The sequence below is a fragment of the Epinephelus lanceolatus genome, chromosome 12 (genome assembly GCF_041903045.1).
Source record: "Epinephelus lanceolatus isolate andai-2023 chromosome 12, ASM4190304v1, whole genome shotgun sequence".
NCBI classification, from domain to species: Eukaryota; Metazoa; Chordata; class Actinopteri; order Perciformes; family Serranidae; genus Epinephelus; species Epinephelus lanceolatus.
The window spans coordinates 45,150,071-45,177,391 of NC_135745.1; the positions used below are offsets into that span (position 1 = coordinate 45,150,071).

The 27,321-nt window shown below is 45.2% G+C and overlaps 1 protein-coding gene across 3 annotated transcripts; it reads left to right on the forward strand.

Moving 5' to 3' along the window:
- The first annotated feature begins 121 nt into the window (after nucleotides 1-121).
- LOC117272091 (mitochondrial inner membrane m-AAA protease component AFG3L2-like) lies at nucleotides 122-27,019 on the forward strand. Of its 3 annotated transcripts, XM_078173479.1 has the most exons (18): nucleotides 122-355; nucleotides 1,382-1,481; nucleotides 2,540-2,608; nucleotides 5,293-5,337; nucleotides 5,392-5,504; nucleotides 5,658-5,810; nucleotides 7,004-7,078; nucleotides 15,560-15,684; nucleotides 15,769-16,042; nucleotides 16,228-16,365; nucleotides 17,023-17,176; nucleotides 19,296-19,403; nucleotides 20,985-21,110; nucleotides 21,194-21,304; nucleotides 21,389-21,504; nucleotides 21,877-22,077; nucleotides 24,416-24,610; nucleotides 25,321-27,019. In XM_078173479.1, exons 1-18 carry the CDS (start codon nucleotides 269-271, stop codon nucleotides 25,558-25,560), a joined length of 2,430 nt encoding a protein of 809 aa, XP_078029605.1. In that variant the 5' UTR covers nucleotides 122-268; the 3' UTR covers nucleotides 25,561-27,019. The 3 variants fall into 3 exon arrangements, with proteins under 3 accessions (XP_078029605.1, XP_078029603.1, XP_078029604.1); XM_078173477.1 differs by having other exon boundaries at nucleotides 5,293-5,504; XM_078173478.1 differs by having other exon boundaries at nucleotides 5,293-5,504; nucleotides 15,563-15,684.
- The last annotated feature ends 302 nt before the right edge of the window (nucleotides 27,020-27,321 follow it).

Genomic DNA, 27,321 nt, shown 5'->3' on the forward strand with positions numbered 1-27,321 from the left:
TGTGACAAAGTAAAATCCTTACAACAAGTCACATTCTGTTGATTACTGATTAATTTAAATACAGCAGAGAGGAGCACGTGACACCTCCGTCCTGCAGGGGGCGGAATGCGTCATCAAACAACAGAAGAAGAAGAAGGAGGAGGAGGAGGTTGCAGTAAATATGGCGGCGCAGTGTGATTACGGAACAGAAATCTTGAACTTGACTCGTGTTTAGGGCCCGGTACCGTCTTTTCCTGCCGCTTAGTGTCGGTGTGAGTCCGGTGTGAGGATGGCCCACCGCTACCTGCGGCTGTCAGCCGGCTGCAGGAACACCTTCCGGCTGCTGCTGCCCTCCAGCAGCGCTCCAGCCAGACAGGTAGGTGGATATCATGCTAACATGCTAACTGCTAACGGGAAACCGACCAAAACAAGACCGACACCGACCCCCGTAACACCTGAACATTGACCAAAACAAGACCGACACCGAAACACCGACCAAAACAAGACCCTCGTAACACCTGAACACAGACCAAAACAAGACCGACACCGACCCCCGTAACAGCTGAACATTGACCAAAACAAGACCGACACCGAAACACCGACCAAAACAAGACCCCCGTAACACCTGAACACAGACCAAAACAAGACCGACACCGACCCCCGTAACACCTGAACATTGACCAAAACAAGACCGACACCGACCCCCGTAACACCTGAACATTGACCAAAACAAGACCGACACCGAAACACCGACCAAAACAAGACCCTCGTAACACCTGAACACAGACCAAAACAAGACCGACACCGACCCCCGTAACACCTGAACATTGACCAAAACAAGACCGACACCGACCCCCGTAACACCTGAACACAGACCAAAACAAGACCGACACCGACCCCCGTAACACCTGAACATTGACCAAAACAAGACCGACACCGACCCCCGTAACACCTGAACACAGACCAAAACAAGACCGACACCGACCCCCGTAACACCTGAACATTGACCAAAACAAGACCGACACCGAAACACCGACCAAAACAAGACCCCCGTAACACCTGAACACAGACCAAAACAAGACCGACACCGACCCCCGTAACACCTGAACATTGACCAAAACAAAACCGACACCGAAACACCGACCAAAACAAGACCCTCGTAACACCTGAACACAGACCAAAACAAGACCGACACCGGCCCCCGTAACACCTGAACATTGACCAAAACAAGACCGACACCGGCCCCCGTAACACCTGAACACCGACCAAAACAAGACTGACACTGAGCCCAGTGACTCAGTGAAAGTAAAAATGAAAATGATAAAATAATAATAATGATGATAATGATGAAACAAAAACATAATACAATGCAGTAAACAATGTTTCTTCCCCTTTCTGTCAGGTGACGTGTTCGACCACGGCAGGACAGGTAGAAAGGGGGCGGAGCCTGCTGAATGAGCTGCTGGGAGTGTACAGGAGTCTCAGTTCCAGACCACCTAAAGGTACACGACTCTGAGTGTGTGTGTGTGTGTGTGTGTGTGTGTGTGTGAGTGTGAGGACTGGGTGAGGACGTCTTCCTGTGTGGACAGACGCTCTGGTGCTGCTCAGGTGTCTGGCCAGTTTTGTCCACCTGATGCTCGCAGTGTCGTCTGAGGTTGTGTTGGCAGGGTTCGATCACATCATCAGTCAGGATGAGGCTCACAGGGCTGAGAACAGGACGCTCACTTTGGGTTAAACAAACATTTTAATTCTTTAATTAAAACGTGAGACCATTTTTGTAATGGCAGTTTGCGCCTTAAATTCTGTGTCTGGTTGTGTTTTTATTCAGAGTCATATAAAAGCAAGAGCACGTGGAATCAACCGGTCCGTTCAGTTTTATCTGAAGTCGACACTGAAAATGCTCCTTTGATAATCGTGACGACATCATACCATCTTTCACGACCATCTTAATGTCTGCATCACAGACATGAAAGACATATAAGTATTCATTTTTAACTCAACACTTCCTGTTTGTGTTTCAAAATAAAAGCCCTCTTACATAATTTCTATGAACAAAAACCTCTTCATTTGTCAACACAAGGCTTTTATTGTGAAATATTATCAGGTGGGTGTTGATGATGATGATGATGATGCAGTGCTCTGCTCAGCTCTGTAACTAAGCAGAGCGCCAGCTTTAATACAGTCATCACAGCAGCAGCGCTGCCGTCTATATGAACACTGCACACGTGTGAGCTGTGTGTGCACGCTCAGGGCGCAAGACTCACAGGAAGCAGTGTTCTAGATCATGATGTTTGAGGTCCTGTGTTCGTGAGGCTGTGATCATGTGACTGGATGAATGATCCTGCAGCAGCTGTGTCATGGCGTCCCTGTTCACCGTGGAGACACCAGATGAAAACAAGGGTTCTTCATAAATGACATTTTCACAGCTGGAAAGTAACTGATGTACAGACGCTCATTCTGTGGTGGAACTGTTCCTTTAATGCTCAGACGGTCCTCATTAGTACAGAAGTCCTGACATGTCCGTGTCCAGCTCAGTGACCTGTTTTTTTTTCTTCTTCAGGTTTTGAGAAATATTTTCCTGAAAATCAGAGAAATCCAAAAAACACTGAAGCTGAGGAAAAAACCAAAGGTACAAATCTACTGTCCTCTGCTGTCCTCTACTTTCCTCTACTGTCATCTACTGTCATCTACTGTCACATCTACTGTCACATCTACTTTCCTCTACTGTCATCTGCTGTCATCTACTGTCACATCTACTTTCCTCTACTGTCATCTACTGTCATCTACTGTCACATCTACTGTCACATCTACTGTCATCTACTGTCATCTACTGTCACATCTACTGTCATCTACTGTCACATCTACTTTCCTCTACTGTCATCTACTGTCATCTACTGTCACATCTACTGTCACATCTACTGTCATCTACTGTCATCTACTGTCACATCTACTGTCACATCTACTTTCCTCTACTGTCATCTGCTGTCATCTACTGTCACATCTACTTTCCTCTACTGTCATCTACTGTCATCTGCTGTCACATCTACTATCCTCTACTGTCATCTAATGTCACATCTACTGTCCTCTACTGTCATCTGCTGTCATTTACTGTCCTCTACTGTCATCTGCTGTCACATCTACTGTCCTCTACTGTCATCTGCTGTCACATCTACTGTCCTCTACTGTCATCTACTGTCACATCTACTGTCATCTGCTGTCATCTACTGACATCTACTGTCTTCATCTACTGTCATCTACTGTTACATCTACTGTCCTCTACTGTCATCTACTGTTACATCTACTGTCCTCTACTGTCCTCTACTGTCGTCATCTATTGTCATCTACTGTCACATCTACTGTCCTCTACTGTCATCTACTGTTATATCTACTGTCCTCTACTGTCCTCATCTACTGTCATCTACTGTTACATCTACTGTCCTCTACTGTCCTCTACTGTTGTCATCTATTGTCATCTACTGTCACATCTACTTTCCTCTACTGTCATCTGCTGTCATCTACTGTCACATCTACTTTCCTCTACTGTCATCTACTGTCATCTACTGTCACATCTACTGTCACATCTACTTTCCTCTACTGTCATCTGCTGTCATCTACTGTCACATCTACTTTCCTCTACTGTCATCTACTGTCATCTGCTGTCACATCTACTATCCTCTACTGTCATCTAATGTCACATCTACTGTCCTCTACTGTCATCTGCTGTCATTTACTGTCCTCTACTGTCATCTGCTGTCACATCTACTGTCCTCTACTGTCATCTACTGTCACATCTACTGTCATCTGCTGTCATCTACTGACATCTACTGTCTTCATCTACTGTCATCTACTGTTACATCTACTGTCCTCTACTGTCATCTACTGTTATATCTACTGTCCTCTACTGTCCTCATCTACTGTCATCTACTGTTACATCTACTGTCCTCTACTGTCCTCTACTGTCGTCATCTATTGTCATCTACTGTCACATCTACTGTCCTCTACTGTCATCTACTGTTATATCTACTGTCCTCTACTGTCATCTACTGTTATATCTACTGTCCTCTACTGTCCTCATCTACTGTCATCTACTGTTACATCTACTGTCCTCTACTGTCCTCTACTGTCGTCATCTATTGTCATCTACTGTCACATCTACTGTCACATCTACTGTCATCTGCTGTCATCTGCTGTCATCTGCTGTCATCTACTGTCATCTACTGTCATCTACTGTTACATCTACTGTCATCTACTGTCACATCTACTGTCATCTACTGTCATCTACTGTCATCTACTGTCACATACTGACATCTACTGTCATCTACTGTCACCTACAGACATCTACTGTCACATCTACTGTCATCTACTGTCATCTACTGTCATCTACTGTCACATACTGACATCTACTGTCATCTACTGTCACCTACAGACATCTACTGTCACATCTACTATCATCTACTGTCATCTACTGTCACATCTACTGTCACATCTACTGTCATCTACTGTCACATCTACTGTCACATCTACTGTCATCTACTGTCACATCTACTGTCACATCTACTATCATCTACTGTCATCTACTGTCACATCTACTGTCACATCTACTGTCATCTACTGTCACATCTACTGTCACATCTACTGTCATCTACTGTCACATCTACTGTCACATCTACTATCATCTACTGTCACATCTACTGTCACATCTACTATCATCTACTGTCATCTGCTGTCATCTACTGTCATCTACTGTCACATCTACTGTCACATCTACTGTCATCTACTGTCACATCTACTGTCATCTACTGTCACATCTACTGTCACATCTACTGTCATCTGCTGTCACATCTACTGTCACATCTACTGTCACATCTACTATCATCTACTGTCATCTACTGTCACATCTACTGTCACATCTACTATCATCTACTGTCATCTGCTGTCACATCTACTGTCACATCTACTATCATCTACTGTCATCTGCTGTCATCTACTGTCACATCTACTGTCACATCTACTATCATCTACTGTCATCTGCTGTCACATCTACTGTCACATCTACTATCATCTACTGTCATCTGCTGTCATCTACTGTCACATCTACTGTCACATCTACTATCATCTACTGTCATCTGCTGTCACATCTACTGTCACATCTACTATCATCTACTGTCATCTGCTGTCACATCTACTGTCACATCTACTATCATCTACTGTCATCTGCTGTCACATCTACTGTCACATCTACTATCATCTACTGTCATCTACTGTCACATCTTCTGTCTGTTACCTGATTGTTAGATTATTGTTTGTTGTCAGATGCCAAACCTGCCAATGCTCAGAGAGCCTCTGGGAGGTCAGCAGGTGGAGGAGGTGCAGGAGGATCAGCAGGTGCAGGAGGATCATCAGGTGGAGGAGGTGGAGGAGGATCATCAGGTGGAGGAGGTGGAGGAGGATCAGCAGGAGGAGGAGGGGGTGGAAAGCGAGGAGGTCGTAGGGAGGAGTCCCACTGGTACAGCCGTCTGCAGAAGGTCAGTGTTCATGTGTTGGTGCTGCTCAGGCCTCACCTGGGCCCTATTTCAGAGGGCAGGATCAGAGTTTGTTGAGCCTGATTTCTGAAACAGGGTCCTGGTCACACAGGTGTGTGTTTGTGGCTCTGACCTCAGGTGTGTTTTTTTTTTCAGGGGGACATTCCCTGGGATGATAAAGAGTTTCGGATGTACTTCCTGATCGGAGCTGCGTTCTGGACCACCGTCACCTATTACTTCTTCTTCAGGGACGGAGGACGAGAGGTCACCTGGAAGGACTTTGTCAACAACTACCTGTCCAAAGGAGTGGTGAGGAGAACACCTGTAACACTTTCCTCACCTGCTCACCTTGACCTGTTAATCTGATTACATTAATCTCCCTATATCTCCAATCCGTTAATCTGATTACATTAATCTGACTATATCTCCAATCCGTTAATCTGATTACATTAATCTGACTATATCCCCAATCCGTTAATCTGATTACATTACTCTGACTATATCCCCAATCCGTTAATCTGATTACATTAATCTGACTATATCCTCAATGTGTTAATGTGATTAAATTAATCTGAGTATATCCTCAATGTGTTAATCTGATTACATTAATCTGACTATATCCTCAATGTGTTAATCTGATTACATTAATCTGACTATATCCTCAATGTGTTAATCTGATTACATTAATCTCACTTTATCTCCAATCTGTTAATCTGATTACATTAATCTGACTATATCCTCAATGTGTTCATGTGATTACATTAATCTGACTATATCCCCAATGTGTTAATCTGATTATATTAATCTGACTATATCCCCAATGTGTTAATCTGATTACATTAATCTGACTATATCCCCAATCCGTTAATCTGATTATATTAATCTGACTATATCCTCAATGTGTTAATCTGATTACATTAATCTGACTATATCCTCAATGTGTTAATCTGATTACATTAATCTGACTATATCCCCAATGTGTTAATCTGATTATATTAATCTGATTATATCCTCAATGTGTTAATCTGATTACATTAATCTGACTATATCCCCAATGTGTTAATCTGATTACATTAATCTGACTATATCCTCAATGTGTTAATCTGATTATATTAATCTGACTATATCCTCAATGTGTTAATCTGATTACATTAATCTGACTATATCCTCAATGTGTTAATCTGATTATATTAATCTGACTATATCCTCAATGTGTTAATCTGATTACATTAATCTGACTATATCCCCAATCCATAAATCTGATTACATTAATTTGAGTTATTTTTTTTGTAATCTGACTGTTATAATCAGATTTCTTTTTAAATTGAGTTTATTTGACATCTTAATCTGATTCTGTGTAACATTGGCTAATCTGCCACATTAATCCACACCTTTTTTAAATTTTGTTTATCCAACTGTTAAAGTCGGAATCACATTAAAAAAGATAATCTGGGTTAATCAGCACGTTAATCAGAGTTAAAACCTGTCTTTGTGTCCATCAGGTGGACCGGTTAGAGGTGGTCAACAAGCGCTACGTCAAGGTGGTCTTCTCTCCTGGGAAGATGCCGGTGGACGGGGTGAGTCTCAGAATCAACACTAGTCTTATTTTATACACTGAACACAAATTGAACTGCAATACTTTTGTTTTTGCTCCAAAGACTCTTAGGTTAAGATCTGAGAGTTTTTCTGATCTCCAGATTAATTTTGTCTTAAAGTCTGGTTGCAAACACTGAGCTCCTCTCAGTTTATTATTGACAAGACATTTTATTTGTCACTTAGGATCACCTTACAGGGAAAGACAGAGAAAATATCAGCAGATAAAAGAGTCAGCGACATAAGAAATAAATTAACATAAAATAAACAAATAAATGATAAAGTTGAATAACAAAACAACAAATAAATATTCAGCAAAACAAGTTTACATCAATAAAATTCATTGTTAGTGGTGGATGTGTGGACGGACAGATGGACGGATGGATGGACGGATGGATGGATGGATGGACGGATGGATGGATGGATGGATGGATGGATGGATGGATGGATGCTTTGATTGACTGATTGACTGATTACTTTATTGGTCCTGAAGGAAATGTGTCTTGGACAAGAGGTCACTGCATTAGACACATCATAATACACCAACAATACAACACAGCAAAAAACAGTGCAAACATGTAATGTGTGTGTGTGTGTGTGTGTGTGTGTGTGTGAGCAGTTCATACCCCGACCCTACATCTGACTCTGATAAATGAGGTCTTATATCGATTGAGTTACCTGTTTTTGTTTTTCATGGGGACCCTGTAACGGGTCGCTGGCGGGAGCAGATCACACTCTGCATACAGGATGTGGGAGGCTGAAGGCTGTAGACATCATGGTGGTCAGGTGGGATGGAGGGACAGTGAGGTGGATGTAGGAGGAAGACCTGAGAATGTGTGCACACCTACACACACACACAGACGCACACACACACATTTGAATTCTTTATTTGATTCCACCAATTACATTAAATATGGCAGGGAATCAAATACAAAAGGGGTCAAGAAGACAGTACTGGTCACTCATGGAAATACATAGCATCTTCTCCTCCATACAGCCAAGCTGCCTATAACAGCAGAAACAGAGCAACATTTAGCAAGCTTTTTTACTCTGCACTTAGATATGCCAGCAATGTTCAGGCCACTAGTGGTATATTTATACACATGGCCCAGGCTTCCAAATATGAGTACAGAGAATCTGCATTTGTAACCAAGACTTGTTATGATTTGGAGTAATGGTTGATATTTTGAATATTTGTCATGGAAAGCCTTGTCCATGTACAGGTCAAACACAGAGCCTACTTCCAAAATCAGGACCTCCGTGTGGCAGCTATCAACAAAAACAATGTCAGGTGTGCTGGGGATGTTGGCAAAGATGTCATAATCCAGGTCAAACCAACCTGGCAACACTCTCAAGTTTTTATACCTTGCAGCGCTTGATGGTAAAGCTTTTTGCACAGCCTCAGATATTAGATCGACAATGTGATCATGACACACACACACACAGACGCACACGCACACCTACACACACACAGAGACGCACACACACACACACACACACACACAGACGCACACCTACACACACACACACACACACACACACACACCTACACACACATAAAATAATAATAAAATGCTTAAAAAGGATTTAGAAAAAATTTAAGATTTTAAGATTAAAATAATACCAATAATAATAAATAAATAAATGAAGATTTAGAAACTTAATAATAATAAAATGCATAAAGATTTAAAAATAAATCATTTAAAAGCATTAGAAATTAAAAATAACATATAATACAAGAATTAAAAGAGTAGAAGAAATCAGTTAAAAGCCAAACTAAAAAGGTGAGTCTTGAGCCTCCTTTTAAAAACATCAACAGTCTCTGCAGTCCTGATGCTCTCCGGCAGGCTGTTCCATAAGTGAGGGCCATAATGGCTGAATGCAGCCTCCCCGTGGGTTTTTGTTCTGACTTTTGGAACAATTAAAAGGCCGGTGCCGGAGGACCTCAGGATCACCGAGGGTTGATATGATAGAAGCAGGTCAGATAAATAAGATGGCCCAAGACCGTTAAGACCTTTAAAAACTAATAAAAGAACCTTAAAATCCATCCTGAAACACATGGGGAGCCAATGCAGCCATTTTAAAACTGGTGTAATGTGCGCCCGCCCTCTGGTCCTCGTCAGCACTCGTGCGGCTGAGTTTTGGAGTAGCTGCAGGTTAGAGATGGTCTTTTTGGGAAGACCAGAGAGCAGGGCATTACAATAGTCTAAACGATAAGAGATAAAAGCATACATCAGCACCTCCGTGTTAGCCTGAGAGAGAAACGGGCGGACTCTGGCTATATTCTTAAGATGATAAAAACCTGTCTTTGTTACATTTTTGATGTGTGGAATAAAACTAAGCTCAGAGTCAAAAATGACGCCCAGGTTCTTTACACATTGTGAAGGTTTAAAATCTTGTAGTTTTGGTAAAAGTTTCTCTCTCTTGCCTTCAGGACCAAAAACTAAAACCTCTGTTTTGTCCTGGTTGAGCTGCAGGAAATTCACTGCCATCCATGACTTGATATCTAAAATACAGTTAAAAAGGGCATCAATTGGCCCTGTGTCATCAGGAGACACGGCCATGTACAGCTGTGTGTCATCTGCGTAACTGTGGAAGCTGATGCCGTGCCTCCTGATGACGTCCCCCAGAGGAAGCATGTAGAGATGAAAAAGAAGTGGACCTAAAATTGACCCTTGGGGCACCCCACACATGATTTCATGCGTTCTGGAGGAACATGTATCCATACTTACAAAGAAACAACGATCTGTGAGATAAGAGCTGAACCAGTTAAGAACAGTACCAGAGAGGCCCACCAGGTTTCTGAGTCTGTTTAATAAAATGTGGTGATCTACTGTATCAAAGGCGGCGCTTAGATCCAGTAGTACCAAGACTGTGAGTTTTTGTGAATCTGCATTAAACCTGATGCCATTTAAAATCTTTAAAAGGGCTGTCTCGGTACTGTGGTTCATCCTAAAACCAGACTGATATTTCTCTAAAATATTGTTTCTTTTTAAAAAATCATTTACTTGGTTAAAACCCAGTTTTTCTAAAATCTTGTTTAAAAGCGGTAAGTTGGATACAGGTTGGTAATTATTAAAAGTGTTGGGATCTAAATTACTCTCTTCAGAAGGGGCTTCACCACCGCCATTTTGAAGGCAGCGGGGAAGACACCCGTCTGAAGAGAGTGATTCACTATATTTAAAATCTGTTCCTCAAAGAATCCATAAAATGTTTTTAAAAGCGATGTGGGAATTGGATCTAAAAGGCAGGTTGTTGGGTTTACCTGGGAGAAAACTCAACCAAGTGTCCTCACATCAACCAGGACAAAACTCTCCAGTGTTTCCTCAGGTAAAAGCAACTTTTCATGTGTGTTAAAATTTACATTCTGTTGGTATAAAAGACTGGATCTGATGTCATCGATTTTACTTCTGAAGTGGTCTGCAAAGTCCTCGCAGAGGGCATCTGTTGATATGTTGGATGGTTTATTAAAATTGGTGCTGGTTAAAAGATCGAAGGTGGAGAAAAGGAATTTAGGGTTGTTTTTATGATCAGAAATGAGTTTTGAAAAGTGGGATATTCTTGCCTGTTTGACTGTTTTATTGTAGAATTTGAGTTGTTCACGTAATATTTCATAATGAACTGTCAGTTTTGTTTTTCTCCACCTCCTCTCTGTACTCCTGCATTTTCTTTTCAGTCTTTTGATATTATCATTTCTCCACGGGGGTGTAGGTTTTATTCTAATTGTTTTGGTTAAAAGTGGAGCCACTGAGTCAAGTGTTGACTTCAATTTACTGTTAAAATTGTCCACAATAAAATCACAGGGTGCAGGTAAAATTTCAGCGGGAGTGCTCTGTAAAATCTGGATAAAATTTGCAGCCACTTCAGAAGTTAGGTAGCGTTTCCTCACTGTTCTCACCGGGGCCTCCTGATGGCTAAAACTGGTGATGTTAAAATACACACAGTAGTGGTCGGACACAGCCAGGTCAACAACAGAGGACACACCAGTGGACAGGCCATAGGTTATGACCAGGTCCAGGGTGTGTCCTCTGTTGTGAGTCGGCTGTGTGACGTGCTGTTTAAAATCCATGCAGGTTAAAAGGTTTAAAAATTCTCTGGACATTGTATCAGAGGTATTATCAACATGTGAATTAAAATCACCAGTTATTAAAATTCTGTTATAGGTAGTGTGTATTATGGTTAATAGTTTGGAAAAATCAGTGATAAAGGAGGTGGAATGGTGGGGTGGTCTGTACACTGTGATACGAAGAATATGAGGACTGCTAAAAACAAAGGCATGATACTCAAATGATGAGTAGCTGTTAAAAGAAACTTCAGTAGAGTGCAGCGAATTTTTAGTGACTGAAGCAGTTCCGCCTCCTCTTTTACCTCCCTAGTAGAAAATAAAAAATTAAAATGTGCTGGGCAGGCCTCGGTGAGAACAACTGGTGTGTCAGTGTCAAGCCATGTCTCTGTTAAAAGAATACTGTCCAACTTGTTATCTAAAATCAGGTCATTTATGATAAAAGTTTTACTTAAAAGAGAGCGTTCAGCACGGCCAGGTTAATGTTCGTGCCGAACATGTGCTCATCATCACAATGTGGTGAGTGTGGAGCAGGTGTGAGAGGAACTAAGTTTTTGGGGTTGCTGTTGATCCATAGTGAAGTTGTTCTGTTAAATCTGTTTGAGATTCTGACTGGGATGGATGTGGATGTGGGAGTGGGAGTGGGTTGGGGATGAACCAAAGAGGAAAGCAGGGGGCGTGTGCTTCCAATGTACGTCAGTCACATGGGGCACACTGAACAGCGTGCTGAATGTTAGCCGCTAACATGCGGCTGCCCAGCCTGCTCGGGTGAAGCCCGTCAGCCCTGTAAAAAGAGGACCGGTTCCAAAATAAGTTAAAATTGTCGATAAAAGTGAAACCATAGGTGCTACAGGCAGCCTGGACCCATGAATTGAGGGAGAGTAGCCGGCTGAAGCCGGTTGGCAGGGGACCGCTGATAAAAACAGACTTACCACAGTTTTTAAAGGTTAAAAAGAGCAACAAAATCCATTTTTGTCTGATGGTGATGGTGTGCTGTGAAATTCTGATGACCGCACATTGTTACTGCAGTGTTAGAATATTTGGGCCTGTACGGAAAGTTCAGAGTGATTTTAATTGACTGTATCAGTGTGTTGTGCAGCTGTTTCCATTTAATTTAAAAAACCATCACAGGATTCTGTTTGTCTCCGTTGGTGCGAATTACACGACGTGTCACATGATCTGACATGATTTACTGTGAAAATAGACGTGTTACTGATTTACTGTTAAAATAGACGTGTTATTGGCGCTTTGATGTACAGTACAGGCCAAAAGTTTGGACACACCTTCTCATTCAATGCATTTTCTTTATTTTCATGACTATTTACATTGTAGATTCTCACTGAAGGCATCAAAACTATGAATGAACACATGTGGAGTTATGTACTTAACAAAAAAAGGTGAAATAACTGAAAACATGTTTTATATTCTAGTTTCTTCAAAATAGCCACCCTTTGCTCTGATTACTGCTTTGCACACTCTTGGCATTCTCTCCATGAGCTTCAAGAGGTAGTCACCTGAAATGGTTTTCCAACAGTCTTGAAGGAGTTCCCAGAGGTGTTTAGCACTTGTTGGCCCCTTTGCCTTCACTCTGCGGTCCAGCTCACCCCAAACCATCTGGATTGGGTTCAGGTCCGGTGACTGTGGAGGCCAGGTCATCTGCCGCAGCACTCCATCACTCTCCTTCTTGGTCAAATAGCCCTTACACAGCCTGGAGGTGTGTTTGGGGTCATTGTCCTGTTGAAAAATAAATGATCGTCCAACTAAACGCAAACCGGATGGGATGGCATGTCGCTGCAGGATGCTGTGGTAGCCATGCTGGTTCAGTGTGCCTTCAATTTTGAATAAATCCCCAACAGTGTCACCAGCAAAACACCCCCACACCATCACACCTCCTCCTCCATGCTTCACAGTGGGAACCAGGCATGTGGAATCCATCCGTTCACCTTTTCTGCGTCTCACAAAGACACGGCAGTTGGAACCAAAGATCTCAAATTTGGACTCATCAGACCAAAGCACAGATTTCCACTGGTCTAATGTCCATTCCTTGTGTTTCTTGGCCCAAACAAATCTCTTCTGCTTGTTGCCTCTCCTTAGCAGTGGTTTCCTAGCAGCTATTTGACCATGAAGGCCTGATTGGCGCAGTCTCCTCTTAACAGTTGTTCTAGAGATGGGTCTGCTGCTAGAACTCTGTGTGGCATTCATCTGGTCTCTGATCTGAGCTGCTGTTAACTTGCCATTTCTGAGGCTGGTGACTCAGATGAACTTATCCTCAGAAGCAGAGGTGTCTCTTGGTCTTCCTTTCCTGGGTCGGTCCTCATGTGTGCCAGTTTCGTTGTAGCGCTTGATGGTTTTTGCGACTCCACTTGGGGACACATTTAAAGTTTTTGCAATTTTCCGGACTGACTGACCTTCATTTCTTAAAGTAATGATGGCCACTGGTTTTTCTTTAGTTAGCTGATTGGTTCTTGCCATAATATGAATTTTAACAGTTGTCCAATAGGGCTGTCGGCTGTGTATTAACCTGACTTCTGCACAACACAACTGATGGTCCCAACCCCATTGATAAAGCAAGAAATTCCACTAATTAACCCTGATAAGGCACACCTGTGAAGTGGAAACCATTTCAGGTGACTACCTCTTGAAGCTCATGGAGAGAATGCCAAGAGTGTGCAAAGCAGTAATCAGAGCAAAGGGTGGCTATTTTGAAGAAACTAGAATATAAAACATGTTTTCAGTTATTTCACCTTTTTTTGTTAAGTACATAACTCCACATGTGTTCATTCATAGTTTTGATGCCTTCAGTGAGAATCTACAATGTAAATAGTCATGAAAATAAAGAAAATGCATTGAATGAGAAGATGTGTCCAAACTTTTGGCCTGTACTGTAACTTTAAAAAGTTAAAAATGAATTCTTGAATCATTTTGTTCATGAATATTTCATGAGTAATAAAAACCGCATTTACGTGATGATAAGAGCGTTACATGTTATAGAGTCTCACAGGTATAAATACAGGTGAGCCTCGGGCAAAGAAAGGTTTAAAACCACCGGCCTCAGGCTGCTGTCAGCCCTAGAGTGGTCTCCTCTGGTCTGAATCAGGGACTCATGTTGTTCCAAAGTTGTATAATTACCTAGAGTTGGTTCGTGTTCTCACGGCAGCATTTACAAGAGGACCAGATCAAATGCCTTGTGTGAGAAAGCTGCTCTTAATTGGTCAGAATTTCCATGTGGGAAAAATCCAGGAAGTAAAGCAAACGTTGAAGAAGAGTACACTTGCAAGATAAATGTGACACTTTCTAATGTCACAATGGAGGGACAACTACGCAGGTTGATTTTAGCGCTGCTCATCGTGGACTATATTGCTGTCATTGTTCATTTTAGTCAAACCATACAGTTTGAAAACGAGGCGCGGCTCCAACTAGAAAACAATGTTTTGATGCATTGGATGTGCTGAATGTGCATATTAAGGCAGTACAGGAGGAGGTGCACATTAATAATCCTCCAGGACTGTAACATGCTCATGTTTAACCCAAACAATGTGTCATGTGACTGCAGTTGCTTCACATCCAGGTCGGAACACCTTCTCACCACAAACCAACCGCACCAGAGTTCCTTTGGAACCGGACTGAGACCACCTCTTCAAGAAGGTCTCAGTCTGGTTGTTTTGGTGTGTTCACACCTGCACAAACCAACCACACTGAGGGGGCAAACTAATCTGAGTCAGACTGAACCAAACCAAACAGGGCAGGTGTGAACGCAGCCTAAATCTATAATCTGTGGGGTGTCAGTGGCTTAGTGGATAGAGCAGGCGTCCCATGTACAAGGCTATTGCTGCAGCAGCCCGGGTTCGACTCCAGCCTGTGGGCCTTTGCTGCATGTCACTCCCTCTCTCTCTCCCCCCTCACACTTAACTGTCCTCTCAATTAAAGGCAAAAATGCCCCAAAAAATATCTTTAAAAAAAAAAAAAAAAAAAATCTATAATCTGTCTGGTCGTCAAGATCCTCCTGTCACAGTCTGACGGTCGGAGTCACGTCTACTCGAACCATGTTAAAAACATGGATCTGTTCAACCTCAGACTGTAACATCAGAGTCTGTTTCCACAGACAGGATCTATGTTAATATGTCTCAGTCTGAGTGTTTCACTCCGGTCAGTCTGGAGGAGTCAGCTGCTCGTCACTCAGCAGGAAGTAGCTGCTCTGGTGTTTCTCTGCCCGAGCGGTGACATCGTAAGTTGTGTAGAAACTGTGTAGAGCACATTCAGATGTGTCGATAGGGTCAGAGGTCAGAACGCACCAGCTGATTGCTCAGAGAAGTGACGCATGCTTCATATTTACGTGTTCTGGCTGCTGGGTGAAGGTGGAGCGTGAAGGAGGAGGTTCAGTCTGTGTCTCTGTCTCTTTCAGCAGTACGTGTGGTTCAACATCGGCAGCGTGGACACGTTTGAGAGGAATCTGGAGACAGCTCAGTACGAGCTCGGCATCGAGGGGGAGAACAGACTGCCGGTGGTTTATTCCACCGAGAGTGACGGGTGAGGAATGACGTCACGTCCACCACACGGCTACAGTTTATACAGCCGAAGGTCTCTACTCTATTGTTCCTCTTCCCTCCTCAGCACCTTCCTACTGAGCATGCTCCCCACTGTGCTCATCATTGGCTTCCTGCTGTTCATGCTGCGGCGGGGACCGGCGGGGGCGGGGCGTCCCGGCCGGGGAATGGGCGGACTGTTCAGTGTCAGCGAGACAACGGCTAAGATCCTAAAAGATGAGATTGATGTGAAGTTCAAAGACGTGGCGGGCTGCGAGGAGGCGAAGCTGGAGATCATGGAGTTCGTCAACTTCCTCAAGAACCCCAAACAGTACCAAGACCTGGGCGCCAAGATCCCCAAGGTGAGGGGGGACCTGGACCTCTGAGGTGAGGGTGTGGGGGGGGGGGGGGACCTGGACCTCTGAGGTGAGGGTGTGGGGGGGGGGGGACCTGGACCTCTGAGGTGAGGGTGTGGGGGGGGGGGGGACCTGGACCTCTGAGGTGAGGGTTGCATTCAGCAGTTAATGGTTGATGTTGATGTGTACAGGGAGCCATCTTGACGGGTCCTCCAGGAACAGGAAAGACTCTTCTGGCCAAAGCAACGGCTGGTGAGGCCAACGTACCGTTCATCACCGTCAACGGCTCAGAGTTCCTGGAGATGTTTGTGGGCGTCGGCCCCGCCAGGGTTAGGAAGACACACACACACTCGCACACACACACACACACACACACACACACAGAGGAAGCTGTTTCTGCTGACTTCCTGTCTAAGGAAGCTCTGCAGGGGCAGCTCCTGAATTTAAAATGTTTGAATGTCTGTTCAGAAGCGTCACTGATGAACTGAAGTAGATCTGAAGATCATTTTAGTGTCGACTCTTTGAACTGTTGTTAAAAATATCTTTCAGTCATTGATGACGAAACGAAAAAAACATCCAGATTTAGTTTGACGTTCAACTTGAACATAAATTCAGAGTCAGATTCTTTATTCCTCGGCGGCGTCTGTCGGACGTTTACTGAAACAAAATAAGCTGACAGCGACACATTTTCCCCAAAAATCATTAAAAAAGAACACAAGAAAATATTTGATTTCACAAACACAGAAATGAACAAACCCTCCTGCGATGGTGAGCGTACAGGATATGTTCAGACTCTGTGTGACTGTGGGCGGACTGATCGTCACGCTGCGTCTACAGGAAGTCGAACAGCTCGTTAAATTAATGAGACATATTTGATTGATCAGTTTGTTTGGTCGTAAACTTGTTCCTGAAATACACTGTGACCTTTGACCTCAGGGAACGCAATGAGCACCTCTAAACTCAGAGTGATGTCACCTCCTGTGCAGGTCAGAGATCTGTTTGTCATGGCGAGGAAGAACGCTCCCTGCATCCTCTTCATCGACGAGATCGACGCTGTGGGACGGAAACGAGGACGAGGAAACTTTGGGGGACAGAGCGAACAGGAGAACACGCTGAACCAGCTGCTGGTGGAGATGGACGGTGGGAAACACAGCCAGGCGCCTTCTTAAAGGGACAGTTCACCCAAACAGATCATTTTAGTGTGAGCTGTCGAGGGGTCAGGTGTTCACTTCCTCTCTGGTATCATGTGTCAGGAACATGTGGTGTTTAAGTGACTGTTAGAAATAGCTGATCATTAAATATAATTATTAATGATATGATTTATTTGACATCAAACCACCTCTCGGGGCGGCAGCCTGTGACAAAGGAAAGTCATAATGAAGTCATTCATTCAGTGTCATAAATGACACCAAGCTATCCATTAGCAGCTCTGATTAATCAGTCAAATAACAGCTGTGACCAGTGTTGGTGTGTGTGACACGTTGGCACCACGTCACTTCTGTCCAACAATAAACAGACAACATGTGTGTTTCAAAAGTATTTACTCACGATATAATTGACCAAAACTAGGGTTGCCCCCCCGACTGAGACTGGTCATCACTGAGGGTGGTCGGCAATGTGGCAGAATATGAACGACACAATTTACATACATAAAGTTTATGAGACACTCACAACAATGAGACAATAAAATATTAAAAAATCAAACCAAATAAAACGGAACAAACAAACAAAAAAGATTAAAGTCCATCGAATAAAGAGAGCGTCGGTTAGAACATGTTCATTAAGGGCGTCCTCCTCAGCTGAGCTGTAGCGTTACAGTCGGTTCAGTAGATATCAAACTGCTCACAGCGAGCTCTGTGGGTCACCTTCAGTGAACGAAACGTTAGTGTGGGGTCACGTCGTTCTGTTGTATCAGAGAGGAAGTGCTGCGTCTGTCATAAACTGCTCCACAGCTGAGGGCCAAATATGTGTGTTTGATTTTGGGCTGAACTGTCCCTTTACACACACACACACACACACACACACACACACACACACACACACCTGTGAATACATCATCATCATCATCATCGTCGTCAGACCCTGAACATGACTTTAATGCAGATCAGTTTGTCTTTAAACTTGAAAATGTACATGTGAAGAATATTTGAAGGGCTCCATGAAGGTCACAGGTCACCCTCTTTTTTATTTTATTTTATTTTACCAGGTCAGTCCATTGAGATCAATGGTCTCATTTTCAAGGGAGACCTGGCCCAAACAGCAGCAGCATGAAAAGTTACAGACGAGACACAACACAACAAATAATCCAGTACCAGTGACAACATTAAAATACCTACAGACAATGACAAGAACCAACCGATGTATTTATCATTGAGGTTATCAGAACTTTAAAATCAGGCAGCGGGATAAGGCTCCCAAGATTCAAGTCCTTTTGAAGGCCGTTTCAGGTAAGAGGAGCCGAGCACTTGAAGGCTTTTTTCCCAGTTCAGTCCTTACACTTGGTACAGACAATAGGACAACATCTTGTGATCTCAAGCTATAGCTGCCACTACTAGCTAATAGCCACCAGCTCTCTGAACAATCAAAGAGCAGATATAAGAAGGGAGCACGCCTAGCATGGCTTTAAACGGGTACCAGTGACTGAGCCTTCACATAATCAGTGAGGGCCAGCCAATCCTGGAATACAAAGTACAGTGACAAGTCAGTGACGAGTCAGTGATGAGTCAATGACAAGTCAGTGATGAGTCAGTGACGAGTCAGTGACGAGTCAGTGATGAGTCAGTGACGAGTCAGTACTGTCCAGTTTGTGACAAATCTCAGAGCACTCTGATCCGCAGTGTCCAACATCCTCAAACAATGGGCTCTAATTTAGACCAAGTTCAGGGCTTCAGCCCAAATAAGGGATCAATTCATGGATTGTTAAGAGGTTTTAAGAGGCAAACACCCGAAAATATCCCTTAACTTTTACCTTAATTGAAAACAATGGAGTCCTTGTGTCAGGTCTAAATTAAGGGATTCTTTCTGTGTCCTGCAGATTATATACACACATACCTCAACACTTAACAGCTCTTTAATTCACTTGTTAAACCCCCGAACGATGTCATCATTAATGATGACATCATTAACGATGACATCATTAATGATGACATCATTAACGATGTCATCATTAATGATGACATCGTTAATGATGACATTGTTAGACTGGTCTAGTCATGTGATTTTAAGGGAAAATCTAAAGTAGCTGTTTCTGTGCTCTCAGGGTTCAACACGGCAACCAACGTTGTGGTTCTCGCAGGAACCAACCGGCCGGACATCCTGGACCCGGCTCTGATGAGACCTGGACGCTTCGACAGACAGATCTACATCGGTGAGAAACTACTTCCTGTTTCCTGTCAGTACGTCAGAAGAAGAGAGGAGAGTAGATGAAGAGAGGAGGATAAAAAGTGTTTATTAAACGGTCGATCTTGACTTTATGAATCGATATCAGGTCACTGAAATGAAGATTGGTCTGAATCACTAATTTTGATCCTGTCAGTGATGATCAGGGACGATCACTGATGATCAGGGACGATCACTGATGATCAGGGACGATCACTGACGATCACTGACGATCAGGGACGATCACTGACGATCACTGATGATCACTGATGATCAGGGACGATCACTGATGATCACTGATGATCAGGGACAATCACTGACGATCAGGGACAATCACTGACAATCACTGACGATCAGGGACGATCACTGACGATCAGGGACGATCACTGATGATCACTGATGATCAGGGACGATCACTGACGATCACTGACGATCAGGGACAATCACTGACGATCACTGATGATCAGGGACGATCACTGACGATCACTGATGATCAGGGACGATCACTGACGATCACTGATGATCAGGGACAATCACTGACAATCACTGACGATCAGGGACGATCACTGACGATCAGGGACGATCACTGACGATCAGGGACGATCACTGACGATCACTGATGATCAGGGACGATCACTGACGATCACTGACGATCAGGGACAATCACTGACGATCAGGGACAATCACTGACAATCACTGACGATCAGGGACAATCACTGATGATCACTGACGATCAGGGACAATCACTGACGATCAGGGACGATCACTGACAATCACTGACGATCAGGGACAATCACTGACGATCACTGACGATCAGGGACAATCACTGACGATCAGGGACAATCACTGACGATCAGGGACGATCACTGACGATCAGGGACAATCACTGACGATCAGGGACAATCACTGACAATCACTGACGATCTGGGACGATCACTGACGATCAGGGACAATCACTGACGATCACTGACGATCAGGGACAATCACTGACGATCAGGGACGATCACTGACAATCACTGACGATCAGGGACAATCACTGACGATCAGGGACAATCACTGATGATCAGGGACGATCACTGACAATCACTGACGATCAGGGACAATCACTGACGATCAGGGACAATCACTGACGATCAGGGACAATCACTGACGATCAGGGACAATCACTGACGATCAGGGACAATCACTGATGATCACTGACGATCAGGAACAATCACTGACGATCAGGGACAATCACTGACGATCAGGGACAATCACTGACGATCAGGGACAATCACTGATGATCACTGACGATCAGGAACAATCACTGACGATCAGGGACGAGATCATGAAGCTGTTGATTTCAAAAAGAAAATGATGATTGAGTTTTTAAACCTTCAAACTCATTAATATTATGACATCATCACATGATAAAACCTTCAGACATTTAATGAATCAGTTGGACAGTTGATGATTGACAGCAGCTGATTTTCTGATCCGTAAACACAGAATCAGTGATCAATAATCTTGTTATGATGATGTTTTGTTGTTATTTTGATAATAACCAGTGAACCTGCCGCCACTGTCTCAGGTCCTCCTGACATCAAAGGTCGAGCGTCCATCTTTAAAGTCCACCTGCGTCCTCTGAAGCTGGACAGCGAGCTGGACAAAGACGCTCTGGCCAAGAAGATGGCGGCGCTCACACCTGGATTCTCAGGTAAATACACCTGTGTGACCTTCTCTCCGTCAGACAGCAGGAAGTTCAGTCTGCCTCACTTCTCCCTGCTCTCTGTCTGATAGGCGCAGACATCGCTAACGTCTGTAATGAGGCAGCTCTAATCGCCGCTCGCCACCTTTCAGACGCCATCAACCAGAAACACTTTGAGCAGGCCATCGAGAGAGTGATCGGAGGTCAGACACGTGTGATGTCACTGAGATGAAGAGATCTTATTGGCTGCCGGCGGCTGTTGCTATTTGAACGTGTCTGTGTTGCAGGTCTGGAGAAGAAGACTCAGGTCCTGCAGCCGGAAGAGAAGAAGACGGTGGCGTATCACGAGGCTGGTCACGCTGTTGCCGGGTGGTTCCTGGAGCACGCCGACCCTCTGCTAAAGGTCACCTTACTGTCAGACTGACTCTGAGTTCACACCTTTCTTTAACAGACCTCCTGATGATGTCAGCATCATTCAGGCTCATGTTTACAAACACTACAGTACCCATGAGCCTCAGCTGCTGCTGCTGCTGCTGCTGTTGCTGCAGAGGAGGGGGAGACAGATGTAAAGCAGATGTTTGTCAGTGAAATGCACCCTGGGAGTCGTAGTTGATCCTTGATTTTAACAGTCAACATGAAGTTAAATAAAAACTCATCAGGACCTCCGACTCTGTTTACGTTCTCCACGCTGTGACAGGCAGGAAGTGGAGTTAGCTTCAGGAGCGCCAGCTCCCATGATGCTTTCATGTTATCGTTGTTGTTGTTACCTGTGCAGGTGTCCATCATCCCCAGAGGGAAGGGCCTGGGTTACGCTCAGTACCTGCCCAAAGAGCAGTACCTGTACACCAGAGAGCAGCTGATGGACCGCATGTGCATGACCCTCGGAGGCCGAGTGTCCGAGGAGATCTTCTTCGGACGCATCACCACTGGAGCTCAGGACGACCTCCGCAAGGTCACACAGAGCGCCTACGCACAGGTCAGAGGTCACACAGGTCACACAGAGCGCCTACGCACAGGTCAGAGGTCACACAGGTCACACACAGCGCCTATGCACAGGTCAGAGGTCACACAGGTCACACACAGCGCCTATGCACAGGTCACAGGTCACACACAGCGCCTACGCACAGGTCACAGGTCACACACAGCACCTACGCACAGGTCACAGGTCACACAGGTCACACACAGCACCTACGCACAGGTCACAGGTCACACAGCGCCTACGCACAGGTCACAGGTCACACAGCACCTACGCACAGATCAGAGGTCACACAGGTCACACAGAGCGCCTACGCACAGGTCAGAGGTCACACAGCACCTACGCACAGGTCAGAGGTCACACACGTCACACACAATGCCTACGCACAGGTCAGAGGTCACACAGGTCACACACAGCGCCTGCGCACAGGTCAGAGGTCACACAGGTCACACACAGCGCCTGCGCACAGGTCAGAGGTCACACAGGTCACACACAGCGCCTACGCACAGGTCAGAGGTCACACAGGTCACACACAGCACCTGCGCACAGGTCAGAGGTCACACAGGTCACACACAGCGCCTACGCACAGGTCACACAGCGCCTACGCACAGGTCACACAGCGCCTACGCACAGATCAGAGGTCACACAGGTCACACAGCGCCTGCGCACAGGTCAGAGGTCACACAGGTCACACACAGCGCCTGCGCACAGGTCAGAGGTCACACAGGTCACACACAGCGCCTACGCACAGGTCAGAGGTCACACAGGTCACACACAGCGCCTACGCACAGGTCAGAGGTCACACAGGTCACACACAGCACCTACGCACAGGTCAGAGGTCACACACGTCACACACAATGCCTACGCACAGATCAGAGGTCACACAGCGCCTACGCACAGGTCAGAGGTCACACAGGTCACACAGCGCCTACGCACAGGTCAGAGGTCACACAGGTCACACACAGCGCCTACGCACAGGTCAGAGGTCACACAGGTCACACAGCGCCTACGCACAGGTCAGAGGTCACACAGGTCACACAGCGCCTACGCACAGGTCAGAGGTCACACAGGTCACACACAGCGCCTACGCACAGGTCAGAGGTCACACAGGTCACACACAGCGCCTACGCACAGGTCAGAGGTCACACAGGTCACACACAGCGCCTACGCACAGGTCAAAGGTCACACAGGTCACACAGCGCCTACGCACAGGTCAGAGGTCACACAGGTCACACAGGTCACACAGCGCCTACGCACAGGTCAGAGGTCACACAGGTCACACACAATGCCTACGCACAGGTCAGAGGTCACACAGGTCACACACAGCGCCTGCGCACAGGTCAGAGGTCACACAGGTCACACACAGCGCCTGCGCACAGGTCAGAGGTCACACAGGTCACACACAGCACCTACGCACAGGTCAGAGGTCACACAGGTCACACACAGCGCCTACGCACAGGTCAGAGGTCACACAGGTCACACACAGCGCCTGCGCACAGGTCAGAGGTCACACAGGTCACACACAGCGCCTGCGCACAGGTCAGAGGTCACACAGGTCACACACAGCACCTACGCACAGGTCAGAGGTCACACAGGTCACACACAGCGCCTACGCACAGGTCACACAGCGCCTACGCACAGATCAGAGGTCACACAGGTCACACAGAGCGCCTGCGCACAGGTCAGAGGTCACACAGGTCACACACAGCGCCTGCGCACAGGTCAGAGGTCACACAGGTCACACACAGCGCCTACGCACAGGTCAGAGGTCACACAGGTCACACACAGCGCCTACGCACAGGTCAGAGGTCACACAGGTCACACACAGCACCTACGCACAGGTCAGAGGTCACACACGTCACACACAATGCCTACGCACAGATCAGAGGTCACACAGCGCCTACGCACAGGTCAGAGGTCACACAGGTCACACACAGCGCCTACGCACAGGTCAGAGGTCACACACGTCACACACAATGCCTACGCACAGGTCAGAGGTCACACAGGTCACACAGCGCCTACGCACAGGTCAGAGGTCACACAGGTCACACACAGCGCCTACGCACAGGTCAAAGGTCACACAGGTCACACAGCGCCTACGCACAGGTCAGAGGTCACACAGGTCACACAGGTCACACAGCGCCTACGCACAGGTCAGAGGTCACACAGGTCACACAGAGCAGCAGCTGCTCACACATCATTCAGCTCGGTGTGATTAAACACAGAGCAAAAAGGAAACAGGAAGCAGGTTCATCAGCGGTCGGACACCTGAGAGCTGAGGGTTCTGACGCCGATGAAACGTTCTGTTGTGTTTTTATGTGTGTGTGTTCTGCGGCAGATTGTTCAGTTCGGGATGAACGCGAAGGTGGGTCAGGTGTCCTTCGACCTGCCGCGACAGGGTGAGATGGTTCTGGAGAAACCGTACAGCGAAGCCACGGCTCGTCTCATCGACACCGAGGTCAGAACCCTCATCACCGAGGCGCACCAGAGAACCCACCACCTGCTGAGCGACAAGAAGGCTGAGGTGGAGAAGGTACCACTGATTTAGCTCACCTGTAAGAACCTCTGACGGGTTCTCACAGTGTTCTTTGTTCCAGACCAGGTTGTAGATACATGTGAGAGAAGAGAATAGTGGTGGAACCGAGACAAGCAGGGTTCAGTTTCTTAGCACGCACATACTTATAGGACCTTCTGCATCTACTCTTTTGTGTTCCACTGTTACAACAGATTAACCTGACACTGACTCGCAGAACCCTGAAACTGAGTTCTACAACATTTCTGTGCCGAGACTCAACAAATCTTCGAATGCAGGGTTCTGGGTCATTCACAGAACACACACATTTCTGGGATGTTCTCCATCTGGTGTTCTACAGTCTACATCATACCTACATAATTAATAGAACCAGTTCTTACTTAGAGAACTCTACGGTGGAAAAGAGCCTGTAGAACCTGCTTGAGCTTTCACACTGAGTTTCAGAACATTTCTGGAAAGAGATGTTACTGTTGAGTTCTGCCGAAAACCTTTACTTAGTTCCCCGCTCACTCATGTTTCTACAGTGTTCCCCTTCTGATTTTCCTCTACCTGAGCAACAAATCCCTTTCTCATGAAGTCCTTCCCTATAGGACCCTGTCTTTGAGTTCTTGAACATTCCTGTGTGGAGAACTCTACAATCGTTCCAGTGTAGAACTTTAAAACATTATGCTTCATACAGAGTTCTCACAATGTTCTTTGTGTTCCTGCAGGTGGCGCTGAGGCTGCTGGAGAAGGAGGTTCTGGATAAGAGCGACATGGTGGAGCTGCTGGGCAAACGTCCGTTTGCTGAGAAGTCGACCTATGAGGAGTTTGTGGAGGGAACCGGAAGCGTGGACGAGGACACGACGCTGCCGGAGGGTCTGAAGGACTGGAACCAGGAGAGGAAGGACAAGGAGGAGAGCCAGGATGAGCAGGTGGCCCGCCAGATCTCTGGAGGAATGCCCTTCTAGAACCTTCAGGCGGATGGCTGAACACCCAAATACGGACCCGTCGATGTCACATTCTCTGAAGTACCGTCTGTCTGAAGGTCTAGAACCTCCTCACTGACTCCCAGAATAAACACCAAACCTTCACCCTGTAATGTTCTCAAGCATTCTGTTGGATGTCTGGGTTCTCTCATCATTCTGTACCCCATCTGACCCTTTCAAATACGTCTAGAACTTTGCTTATTGAGAGTTCTCTGGAGTTCTGCACTCACCATTCTGCTAATAACGTCAAACCTTGTTCATAGTTCTTGAACCTTCACTCAGCTCTGACCTTATGAACTGTTGCACAGAGGAACTCTACACAGAAATGTTCTAGAATGAAACTGTTGTAGAACCCTCAAAAGCGTTCACTCCATTATCAGGTTCTAGAACAGCAGACTTCTAAAACCGTCATTAGGAAGAAAGATTTAAACCACCCGACCCCTCTGTTCCACACTCACAGAACCCTGACATCAAGTTCTTAATCATTTCTAAACTTTACAAATCTCCTGACGTTAAACATTTTGTTCCAGAGCAGGTTTCTCAGTCATTCACAGAACACACAGTGTCTAAGTGTCCTACAGTAACAAATCTAGAACCTACCCTGACCAACAGAACCCACTTTTATTTAATGGATAACTTTCACTCCAAAGCAGAGAAAGTTCTGTTCCTGGTGTTCTGCAGTCAGCTTCTACTACAACACGTCTTCACCGTAACATCTGAACTGAAGAACCCTGTCACTGAGATCAGCATTTCTCTGCACAAAACCACAGAACCTTTCTTTGCTCTCGAATCCGTACTACATTGAAGGGTTCTACATCAGCAGGAACACGAGCTGTGCTTTGATGGAGATCTTAACAGATAAACTTGAAAAACTTTTACTTAAACTCTGAGCAGTAGAACCATTTAAGAACCTTTCTGTATGTGTAGGTTCTGGATCCATCTCTGCAGCAGCCGGTTCCTCTTCTCTGTTTTCTGGTTCCAGCAGATGACGAACGAAGCGATGACAGAGCGTTACAGGTGACCTTCAGATGGAGGAAAAAGAAACTCTGAGGTCATCAGGCGTCAACTCAGTGAGCACCGAGTTCTCCTTAGAACCCTCAGCTGCTGAAGGATGAACGCTGCAGATCTGATCACAGTCTGACTCAGTTATTGATCGTCAGCACTGATCTGAATGTCCTGGAGACTAGCTCAGTCTCCATCTTCATCATCATCACTGTCGGCATGGTAACTGCTGTTGGTAGACTGAATGAAGAGGGATGCTAATGTAAAGCTAATATTAGCATGTGGTGGATGGAAGCAGCTGCAGTCTGCTGATCAGATATTGATTAATTACCGATCAGTTACACACTCATATCATCTGTAATAATTAAATAAAAATGTGTATATGTGTGTTCTGCTTCATGATTGAAATGTTTTAATAAAGTCACAAAAACTCATCAATACATTTATAATCGATCAATCATTAAAAACTCAATGAAACTTAACAGCTTTCAACACAACAAAAGATATTGTTTCATCAGAATAAATAAATGATGAGATTGCTTTTGAGTTCCACCTGCTGAAGGGTTCATTTAATGTGTAAAATATAAAATTATCACATCTGTAGCACGAACAAATAAACAAACACACTCCTGTGTGACTCACTGACTTTATCTGTCAAATATATTTTTAAATCACATAGTTTGAAACATGAAATTGAAATTTTAAACATTGATAAAAAGTGACATTTATTTTATTCTGACT